The 11923-nt window shown below is 37.3% G+C and overlaps 1 protein-coding gene across 1 annotated transcript in view; it reads right to left on the minus strand.

Moving 5' to 3' along the window:
• Nucleotides 1–770: 770 nt before the first annotated feature.
• SLC16A10 (solute carrier family 16 member 10) overlaps nt 771–11923 on the minus strand; it is a 65686-nt gene continuing 54533 nt past the window's right edge. Inside the window, exons 4-6 of the mRNA XM_015620913.3 lie at nt 7877–8020; nt 6168–6396; nt 771–4947 (exon numbers count right to left, since the gene is read on the minus strand). Coding sequence (XP_015476399.1) covers nt 4712–4947; nt 6168–6396; nt 7877–8020 — 609 coding nt within the window. The 3' untranslated portion in view covers nt 771–4711. The remainder of the gene's footprint in view (nt 4948–6167; nt 6397–7876; nt 8021–11923) is intronic.

An 11923-nucleotide genomic window follows, 5' to 3' on the forward strand; every position in this document is an offset into this window, starting at 1 on the left:
TGCCTTCCCCAGGCTTCTCCTCGCTGTGGTTTTACAAACTTAAAATGAGACTTTGTACATTGAGTGTGTACAAATGGCAACAGCATCCTGGCACTTATAAAGGTTTTGGGCATCTTTTTCAAATTTTAATTTGAACAAAAGCAGCCTAGAGAATAACCCCAGATGAAACCCATATCATCAGATATATTTATTAAAGAAAATAAATATTTGGCCCTACTACACAGGAAAGGTGAATGAATTCCTGGGACTTACTGAAGCTGCCAACAAGGAAACACTTCATGCTTCATACCACCAAGGTAAGTCAAAGGGAAATTGGTAGCAGGCCAGTGAATGATTAAAGGTACCATTGAATTACAGTGGTAGTTCATGAAGCAAAATCAGAAATCTTTTAAAACACCACTCAAACTTATCTTACCTGTTTCCCTCCCTCCCTCAATTTTTTCTTCTGCCTTTTGTGAATGCAACTGCTTCTGCAAGTCTGATATTAAGCCCCAGAATGGAAAATAGAGAAGAAAATTTTTTCAGAAACAAGCGCCTCAGTAGCTTAGGTTTTTAAATCATTAGTCTTAAAATGGGTTGCACCACATATTAATGTAGGAGCAAATGTAATGGGGACATTTCAGTCAGACCACAGTGGCAATAAAAGCTGTAAAGATTTTGTATAAAAGTCTGCACACGGTTCAATAATAATCAGACTATAACAAAATTACATTACAAAATGACAAGTTTTACGCAAGAATAAGATAAAAAATGATGTGTGCAGTAACAAATGGAGCACTTAAACACTACCATCTTTATTCTGAATAATTTGAAACTGATCACAGTTACTTTAGCACCACAAAAAACATTAAACATTCATTTCTTACCCTTCTAACAAAGCAGAACTTGAAAGACTGGAGTTAAGGCTAGCAAAACATGTACTCTTTAATATCAAAAACAACATACAAAATATGATGTCTATAAAGATACTTAAACATGTCAGTGTTGTCAATATTAGCAAACATTTTAGTATAAAATCCCTCTAATCTTAGCATATGCACTTCCAAAACATTACAGCTGTTGACACAAGATATATATAGACTAGAAGGCATACTGCACATTTGCCAAAGTTTACATGACTGGAAACTCACTGGCTGGCTGGAACTCTGCTGGTGCTGTGCTTGTCAACAGGGAGGCACACAGAAAGGGATCACTTTTTCCTTAGCCATCTCCCACCTTCCAGAACTACACCTCCTCTAGTGAGATGGAGAACGGTTGTGCATGCCCTAGTCAAAATACATTGTATTTACAGATACACACACACTAATAATAGCAGTCAAGATCTGGTGGATTAAATGACAGCGCCACGTAGGAGTGGAAATTTCACACTGCCATTTAAAGTGACCCTCTTTCTACTCATTTTCTTCTGAAAATTTACCCTGAGAACGTTCAATGAAAAGATGACTACTCTGTTTATAGGATACAAGCCTAATGTCTATGGAAAGTACTCTATGAACTGTTCTCAAGAGAGGGATGTATCAGAGTGATTTTAAGGGCCTTCTTGAATTAAGCTACTATTTTAATTTTAGAATCTACCCCCAATGAGATTCAGGCTGGCATGATTTGGGTCATCAAAACAGGATTTCAGCAGGTTTCCCATGAATAGGTTTTCACACCTAAAATAAATTGTTACAAAATCTTCTTGGCATTTATTAAGTTAAAAATGAATATTCAGTCCTTTTCTCCACTTCTACAATATTATTTTTTTCAAAAAATTAATTTACTAAATAGTTGCTATTTGTGTAGGATTTTTCATATTTTAGTTTGTTTGGAGATTTATTTGCTTTTTTTTTTTTTTAGAATAGAGTCATCTAACCTCATTTTTAAAACCTCAGGGCAAATATAATCTATTATCTCTCTCAATAAGTTTCTCAGTGGTTGGTCAGCCTCAGCACAAACAATCTGAGCTTGTTTTTCTTCCTACCTAGCTTTAGGACACGAACACCTTATGCTTCTGTCCAGAAAAGAGCATTTGCTACTGGACATTCCCCCCACAGATACAAGCTAACAGAAAAGATGCTAAGAGAGTTCTTAAGCAGTAATTTATCATCTCTGAAAAGCCTTTCCAATTTCAGCATTGTTGCAAAACAAGCACTGCATCAGAAATGGGTTTGTTATTCTAACACTATCATACCAGCAGAGCCTCCCCTCCCCCCTCAGAGAGTTCTGCTTCCCTCTCATCAAGCATCCCACTCACTAGCTGGTTTTACCATAGGAATCACTCCTAAACAATTAGTAATTGTACCCTCCTCATGGAGGTCACGGGTTGTGCAGTTTTTTTGGTTTGTTGGTTTGGGGATTTTTATAAATTTTATGCAAATATGAGAGTTTGGATTTTTTTTTTAAACATCATGGCAAGAATTAGTCCCTACTGTTGGTAATACCATTTCCATGTCATTTATATATCTTTACAACAATTCTTTTATATACTCTCCCAGATAATTTAGAGATGCAGAGCAGCAAGTTGGAAAGATACCATCATTACACCAAGATACCTGGTCACAATCATTTCAAATTGCACCAGTGATAAAAAAAGCAGCAGTTTTGTTTTTGGTATAAAACTTAGGACTAAAAACACATGAAATGCAAGATCTATGATGAGCACTAATTTTTCATAACAGAACAATAGGAAATGAGAGCCTTTTACCACACTTAGCCAGCAATACCTTCTGTGTTGCCCAAATGGAAAATAATACTGAATATCACATTCTACAGAAACACTCCAGACAAGAGCAGCATTGGCTGTCAGCATCACTTCTGTAATGAAGGTAGTAATCTTAATTAACACTACTATGCATATTTTAATGACATTTTTAGAAGTACTTACAATGTGCCAAAGCACAAGTCCCTGTGAACCTGAAAAGACCACAGTTTTCCAGATGGCTTTTTTCTCCCCACCCTCCAAGTTCCTTCCATGTATGTCTCTCTAACATTTCAATATTCAATTCTTTTAGACCTCACTCATGCCAAGTAGGGACTGAAACCCTGCAATATAAAAAAGTCTGAGCTTTGGTCTACAATAATTAGAATGTTTTCCATGATTATATTTAAAGAACTTCTGTCAATTGCTAGGTGTAAACATTAAATGCAATAGTATTGCTGTTTTAGATTGGTTTTCTGAGCAATTTACTGCTACACTGGAAAAAGAAAAATGAAAATAGATAATAAAGGCTATCATTAAAAAAAACACCAACAAAAACAAACAGTATGCCTCCATGGTTTATGTAAAGAACAGTTACTAATTAAAAAAGCACTTAAATAGTAATTTTGTCCAGATCGCATTTAGTTTACTCTTTGCTATGACAGTTTTAAATGAGACAACAAAAATGATTGGTATTAAATGGACCTGAAATAAAGAATTATTAAATATTCCAGTGATTGCTGAAACATATCCACACATAAGCAATGTGCTTAGAAGGGTTTTATGATAGACTGAAAAGCAGTGTTTTAATCTCAAAGTATTATGCTTTTAAACATTTTTCTGCTAAAGAGATTACTTGCTTGACAAACAGTGCATAATACCTAAGAATGCAGAAGCCATGGGGCCATTTGTTTAGGATGTTAAGCAAGAAATAGGACATGCAAAGACATTTCTTTATATTTGAATAAAACATGGAGCCATATAATCTACAGGCAATTGAGCACAGCTATAAAGACTTGTAATAAACCTGCATGTTCACTTAGTGCAAAAATCTTTAGTTGCTGAATGTTGTTTTAATAGCTCGTGTATATTTCCACATTAAAAACAACTTGGTATTGCACTTAGAATGTATCATTTAAAGCTGTCTTGGTTTTACAAACCGAAAAGGAAAGAAATCCTAACAAGTACAACAGAATAATTTGAAATTTAGTCTAATTCACAATACTGCTCCAAAGAATTAGTCAGTACAGTTTCAAAACTATCCAGTACTCTGAGGTTTGGCTGAAAACAAATTTATACACATACATCTTAAGGGTATTGCCTTCACCAAAAAATAATAATAATAATAATAATAATAAATTCTATTACTCAGCAGCTTTACTTCTGAACATGTTTGCACTTGGAGGTTGGTTTGCACATATTCAAAACCTGAGCCCATTAAAAATGCCATCCTAAATGTTCTTTGGGCTACTGTGAAAGGTGAATGCAAACACAAGTGAGTGTTTCAACAGTTATATAATAATTTAGCTTTCTAATGAAAAAAAATCATTTCAGCAAAAAGATGCATATTTGTGTTCATGATAGAGAATTATAAAAGACTGTAAACAGCATGATAAACTTCAAAAAAACAGATCAGTCATAAGAGCTACTACATTATCCAGTATAAACACCCAGGGGTGTGCCTGCAGAGGATGGATCATAGATATCATTGAAGAATCCCGGGTCAGTGAAGGAAAAACAGCTTTCACATTTCCAGAAATCAGTTCTGATGGATTAGAAAAATATTCTCTTCACACACAGAATCACTACGCACGTACACACTAAAGCTACAAAACTTCAAATACCTTGAAAATGTGGCTTGAAATCAAATTCAAAGACTTGTCAAAAAAGTTCAATGGTATAAAAGATTCTTGTAGCAGTTTTGTAATTTGAGCAATAGTTCAAGACTTCAGTATCATATCTTCAGCCAAAAAGTAGAAATCTAGCTTCAGTAGGAGGAGGTCAGGGTGGTACAGGGAAAAGAAAAAGGCATCAAAAGCCAGAATCCAGTTCTTTGACTGGCTTTTCTGTCGTGTCCGACACCAAAGTGCTTTCGTTTTCCAGCATTTTCTCAGTAGTTTCTCCATCAACAGGTTTTGCTCTCTCTTTCAGCTTGTGCCGTTCGTGGACCCAGGGGATGAAACACAAAATAGCTCCTCCAATGAGGGGAGGGACTCCAGCCAGGTAAAATGCCACGTCATAGGTGCCAAGCTTATCCCGCAGCAAACCTGGAAAGGCAGAGTGTTACCACTCATAAATAAAGGGGCCTCAGGAATCTACAAAAAAAAGGTTGTGGCTTTGGGTTCAGAAACCCAAGAGCTGGCACAGATTATAACCACTAGAACCTGACAACCTGATGGCCAAACAGAGGTACATGGAGGTAGAAAGGTATTCCAGAGCTGACTTGGAGCAGCAATGAAGAGCTCAGTATATCAGCCCTTTGAGGAATTAAAAATTGCTCAATTACCATTCACTAAAAACATGCACCATCTTTCCTCTTTGAAAGTTGCCCATTTGAGCTTCTCCAGCACCTGTATCTTGCCATGACTTAGAGAAATTCTCCCTCCTTTTGGTAAGTTACCTTTGATCAATAAGCCCATTCTTCTAATTCTAGATATACTCCATATATTGCATTCCTCCTGGCCTCTTATTAAAAAACGTGTTTTCCAATAATTCACTCTAATTGCTCTCTCCAGATTCCTCCCATTAGTCAAATCCTATTTAAGTATTAATAGCTGTGACAGTAAGAAGCAGATCAGGAAGCACCAAGTCAGTGCAGTTCTAGCATTATAATTTTGTCCTTTATAATGCTGCATAGTTCAATTATGTCTTATGAAGTACCTTTCAGTAGCACTCACCAAACCTCAGGGTAAATTACCACTGAAAGTCATCAGTGATGAGGAATACAGCTTTAGCTATTTCTACCTCCCAAGAACTCCCAAGTTTTCATCTTCAAAACCTGTACTTTGTCAGTCTCCCACCAAAAGATGAATAAAGCCAGCATTCCTACTTATGAAGAGCAATTAAAGTGATTGGAGCCTTTATCCTCACAATGGTTTTAACATGAGCAAGTTTTGGAATTCAGTTAATTTTCAGATTTCAATTTGGAAAACTGAATTTTCCAATTCAATTGGTAACACAAGAAACCAGTAGGCTGTCTCTTGTACAAAATGGAAAATGTCAGGTCCTAAATCCAATTTGAAACCTATCTTTCTTTCTTTTGAGGAATGTTTACACCTGCATAACAATGAAGACTGAGCAAACTTTGAAGAGCGTAGTAAATGAATAGCCCATGAGCAGCAGGTAAATTTCCTTTATCTTCTCAAGCACACACGGAGAAAATTTCTGATGTCAAAGCTCTGCACATGATGCAGGAATGGGAAACACAGCCAAAAAGTCATGCAAACACAGAAACACATTCATAGCTACAAACCCTGCCTACACTCACCTGCAATGGGTGGACCAACTACCATAGGCACTGACATGAGCCCAAGGAGAAATCCGATGGCCTGGGAGACATCCTGAGCCCCAACGAGCTCGAAGGCAATGGGAGCCATAATGCAAATGAAGCACCCGTCAAACAGGCCCATGAAGAGACAGACAGCAACGAGAGCTCCAAAGACCTTGCACAGTGGAATCATCATAGACGACAGCCCAATAAAAAAGAATGAGGCCACCTAAACATGAGCAAGGGAAAAAATATAAAAAATGCATTGCATCAAATTTGCAAATCTTAAGGGACCGGATGAACCTCCTTGAATTTGCAGTGAATTAGATTGCCTGCCCGTATTTACCTTAAAATAATCAGTCTCCATGGATTACCACCGTCAGAAGTTACATACTAACATAAAACAAACATGACAGGCAGAGAAATTCCACTACCAATTTTGCAAGCTTTGAAAATGCTATTGTAATCCACTATCGTACAGTGATTGTGTAAGGTCATTTCTCATGCACTAATATTGAGAAATAAGTCACAGAAACATTAAAAGTTTAAGATAGCTGGAATATTGTAATTTGATTCCTCACTCTAGTAAGTAAAATTGTCAGTATTATAAGTGTTTATTTTCAGGGTGCTTATATTCAATATGAGTGGAAACATTAAATTTTTCCATTAAAAAAAAGTGTCCTAATGTACTGCTGCTACATGCTGTAGTCATGCATACTTACAAAAATTTTCTAGTATCATCTTAGATTGTTTGTAGGTTTTAGATTAGAGGAAAAACAGACTTGCAGCAAAACGAAGCAGAATTTAAAAGAAACTAGAAGTGGAAACAGTTTTGCCCGTGCACCATCCATATGTAAGCACTGGCAACCAACGTTCCACTTAGCTGCAATAAAACATCAAGGAATCTAAATTTACCCATGACTACAAATACTCCAGCAGAAGGGAAATTATTTCCTAAGAACTTTGGATTTCTATAATGCAGTGTAGACAATCCCCGCTAGATGCCTCCCTTGCTATTCATTTTGAGACCAAGCGGAGAACACCTCGCAGTTGCCGATGTGAAAGTGAACTAAAGCTGCTCTAAAATCCCACACTTGCTCTGCGAGTTTCTCCAAAAAATAAGGTTTATAAGCGTGGAGGGAAAGAAGTGTATATCCTCTTTCATCTCCAAGCTTCAGCATTTCTGGAAGCCGGGACTCTTTCTGCAAAATCTCCTCAGCTAAGCACCTCTTTTGTTGCCATACCCCTGTGTACTATGCACAGAATATATTTAATACCAAATTAGTCCCTGTCAAAAATCAAGAGATCCAAAATCCTTAACAGAGAAACATGGCTTGATTTTTTCCCCCTATCTGGGGAAAGCCATTATAAAATCATAATCTGGGATAAAGCAGAGAAAGCAGAATCTAGAGAATTCCCAAAGGTTGCCACTCACATGCTAATCAATAGTAATTTCTTTTATTCCCAGCTGAAAACAGCCAGCTGGAAAATAGACATTTTCTTAGCGCTAAAAACAGAAATCAGAGATTCATAAACTTCGCACCACAGGCTGCTAGTATCAAAACTCATACACTGAGTGTCCTAGAGTTTTGAAACTTCTCATATTTGAATCCCCAATCAGTTAATTCTGCTTACTTATTAATGGTACCCCAAACCAAGTCCTTTGGAATCCACAGTTCAGAAGGAACATAGAAGCAATAAAGACATACCTGTAAATAAATTTTTTTTGCACCGGGAATATAATCTGCAACTCTGCCAAAGATCAATCTGCCAACTCCTGAAGTAATGCCCAGACATAGCAGAAGCACTTCTTCTGGAACGCTGTCACCAAATATCTCTTTTACGTGATTCATCTGTTTAAAAAGAGAAAAAAAAATTGCTTTAGAATTATAAGATAGACCTTGGAAAACTTGAGTCAAATAGAAGTAATCTGTCAATCTCAGATTTACAAACTCAGCTACAGATGATCATCTGATTTACTCTGCTGTTACAGAGTGTGACACAATAAAAACAATTTGAAATGTGTTCTTGTTTTATCCACAATTAATGAACTTAATTCAGGAAAGCAAGAAGGCTCTGTCTAATTAAAAAAACCCAATGACACAAAAAAAACCCTTAGAAATATTGTCTCCAACCACTCTTAATTATTTACTAGTCACAGATTCGAGGGAGCACAGAAGCCACACAGGCTGTTTCCCCCTGGCTGGGGCTCTCTCAGGTGTGCAGGGACTGAGTGGTTGATGGTATTATAGATACATATGATATTGTTGGCTTTTCACAAATATTGGAATGAATGTTATATGTATAAGGTTAGAAAACTGTTGTATTGGTGTGGTTCCTTCTATTTCTGTTGATGAAGCTTAGAAACGGTAGTATAATATACATATGTGTTGAGCTATGGCATGGTATTGGAGCAGGGACTACTTTTGTTTGTATAACCCAGGGGCTGGAGGAGATGGTTGGAGACCCCCTCATTCTTAGATTATCTTGTCCAGGTGAGGACAGCAGTGACCAGAGCTCTGGGGGAGGAATTTATTGCATTTCTGTTATCAGAGAATGTAAAACTCGGTAGAGCCAAGAAGATTGATTTATTGAGAAGGGGGCGAGTCAAAAACTAAACAAAGAAACATCCAAAACTTAAGGAGAATGTTTGAATCATGTATGAGAATTTATGAATATGTAGTAGGACTCTGTTTTTAAGGGACAATCCTTTGTTAGTAAGGTGTGCTCTATTGGCTGAATGCAGAGACATCCTGCCGTATCTGTATACTTTACTTTATTTTTATCTCCTAATTGTCTTTCTATTAAACTTTTAAATGCTATAAAAAAATAATGTGAACCTCGTTTTTCACAATGGGAATCACTGCAATTCTGCTCTGTGCATTAAGACAGACACTCAGGCTACCAAATTTGCAGCATAGCTCAGGGCAGGAGCAAGAAGCAGAAAGCTGGAGAGCAGATAGTGCAAGTGGGAGAGGCCCTCTGGAGGTCTCATCCCAACATCCATGATGTCCAAGGGCAAGGAGGAAGAGGGACAGAAGCCAGCTGCAGTGCCAAACACAACAGCAAGCATTCCCACGAGAGGGAGCAGCTTCAGCAGCAATGAACAGGGCAGACTGGAGGAATGATTTATCAGCCACTGCAGCCTGAAGAACTAAAGGAACTGATCGATGTTCCTGACAGCAAACCATCGACCACAACAGGATGAACTACCTGTGACAGTAATTCCAACTTTTCAAGTCATGGTAAAAAAAAATAATAATAATCTATATATCACCAGACTGGCTTGATGGATTTTGATTTTTTTATTTCTTTTATATATATATATATTTTTATTCTCTCTCCTGCCACAGGTTTTTTGTTTGCTTGTTTGTGGTTTTTGCCATGATTTTTTGGTTTTTAGTTTGCTTTTTTGTAATCATCCCCAAAGACCAGAAAATTACCCACAAGAGATTTTTTGTACTTTTGCTCTTTGGAATTGTTCTTGGCAATACCAAATATGCCAAAGTGGGCACTAAAAGATGGAGAAATAATTTTCACAGTCCTGCAATCTCTGTGTTCATAAGTAGTTCTGAACAAGAAAAGTAAAACAAGAAAAACCAGTGAAAGTTCAGAGACGTGAAAGAGCAGCAGAAGAAACTGATTTTAAGTGAAGACATAGTAAGAACATTTGAGGGACAAGGTAACCACAAACTGATATCACTTCAAACCAGCACCCTTAATTTCTTATCTATAAAATGAAAAAGTTCCATTTTAGTAAATACTTCTAGAGCAAAATAGTCTCAATTCTTTCCTGGACAAAATAGGACTTTCTGAGTAAAAGAAATTTTCTTAAATATAAAACCTGTTCAGAGTTTTTCACAGAAAGCCTATTTAATCTGATATTAATTTGTCCAATACAACTGATTTTGTAAGGAAAAAAAACCAAGGGGGTTTATTCTAGTTTTAAAGAAAAACTTTTAACTTAAATTGAAGACAGAAAATTGAAGACAAAAAAGACAGAAAAAAAACTTCTAATTTAAATTGAAGCTGCTTGCTCTTTCTGTTTTTCCCTTTGCTTTGTAAGACACATTTGGGAACAGAATCTGATGCAATTTTTCATCTGAAATGACATTTAAACATAAAAGATAAGCTGTTCTACTTATTCCCTTTCTGCCAAAGGTGAGGCAAGGAAAAGCTGACAGTTTTCCCACCCCTACCTTTATGTGCCTGTCAACACCTGCTGGCCCAGCTGGCAAGAGAAGCCAAGGTGTTCCTTGCAAATTTTGTCACCTGTTCCACTTCCAGGTTTCTGCAGCCTCCAGATTGTTTAATTAGCAGGCCTGATCCATCCACTCCCTGGAGGCTTTTCAAAAGTCAAGATAAAGCTCTATATCTAGATAACTATTAACCCTGCACCTGCAACTGAGTAACTGGATTTCTCAAAGCAACACAGGGGGTAAAATACTGCCATTCTTCAGTCAAGGAGGGAAAATACTGATTCAATTAACTCCTTAAGCAAGAAAATAACCACTACTCATCCCAAATTTAATATATCTAAATTAGTTGTTGGTTTGTTTTTCTGGGTTGGTTGTTTGTTTGTTTTGTTTTTAGCGACTCTTAAGCACACCATAACCTTAAAGAAAGCTTCCAACTAGATTTAAGGAGAAATTTTTTCCTCAGGAAGGCAGTGGCACAGACTGTCCAGAGAGCTTGTTCAGTCTCCTTCCCTGGAGGTTCCTCAGGACCAAGTACACAAAGCCCTGAGCAACCTGGCCTATCTCTCAGAGCTGACACTCAGATCCTAAACAGCATATTCAGTCTTCAGTGACACAGTCACCAAATAAGCTGCAAGCAGCAGCAGTATTAACTGCTGGAAAATACAGTGATTCAGGACTAATTCAGTGCTCTAAGTCTGAGTAGTAGCTCTAGTACAAGTAACTCTAGGTTAAATACATTCATGAAGTAGCTCAAACAAGATTCAGATTTCCACACATTTATTTTTTTTCAGCTGTTAAAACTACTCAAAAATCCCACAATGAGCAATTGCTTGTGAACATTCTCAGGCATTAACGCTCCCCTCACCGCAGAACTACACAGAATTATATGACTCTTCAGGCATTGTCTACAGCAGCAAAATGGGGATCCAGCCACACAAAGACCAAAGCATTTCAGTGGTGGTGTGACTGTTCTCAGTAATGTAGCTGCTTCTTCACTCAGGGCTGTGTCCATGCTGAATTGCAGGTCTGATTTTTTCCAAATGTAGGGTAGACCTGCTTAGTTCAGGCAGAATTACAGTCCAGAGCAGCACAGCTTCTTCATTATTTAAAAATATATTTTATCCTTATACAATCCAGTTTTCCAAATAAAGATATATAGCCAGTGGAGACCAGAGCTAAGTGCATCTCTGGCATCAGCATTCTCCTTTACACCTGTGCTCTCTACTATCAGGGTGACACACACAGATCTTGCTGTCCAAATTCTCATCACTGTTAGAATGAGACTGGAAGAAATGTCAGCCACTTGGTAGTGGCTGGAATGCTGTCTGATATGCAGTTTTGGTTGACCTCTTTCCAACCAGCCAAGACACAGGTTTTTCAAGACCTTCCCTTCAGTGCACACACATTTCAGCTATATTCACACAGTGAATCAAAGATACCTGTTGGAGTCTGAGATACAGACTGTGTGCCCTTGTTTTTAATACTTAGTTATAGGATTCACAAAAACCACTGAATTTCATATAATATGAAATTCATGGGCATGTTTTCATGGTGATA

The sequence above is a fragment of the Parus major genome, chromosome 3 (genome assembly GCF_001522545.3).
Source record: "Parus major isolate Abel chromosome 3, Parus_major1.1, whole genome shotgun sequence".
In the NCBI taxonomy this organism is placed as follows: domain Eukaryota; kingdom Metazoa; phylum Chordata; class Aves; order Passeriformes; family Paridae; genus Parus; species Parus major.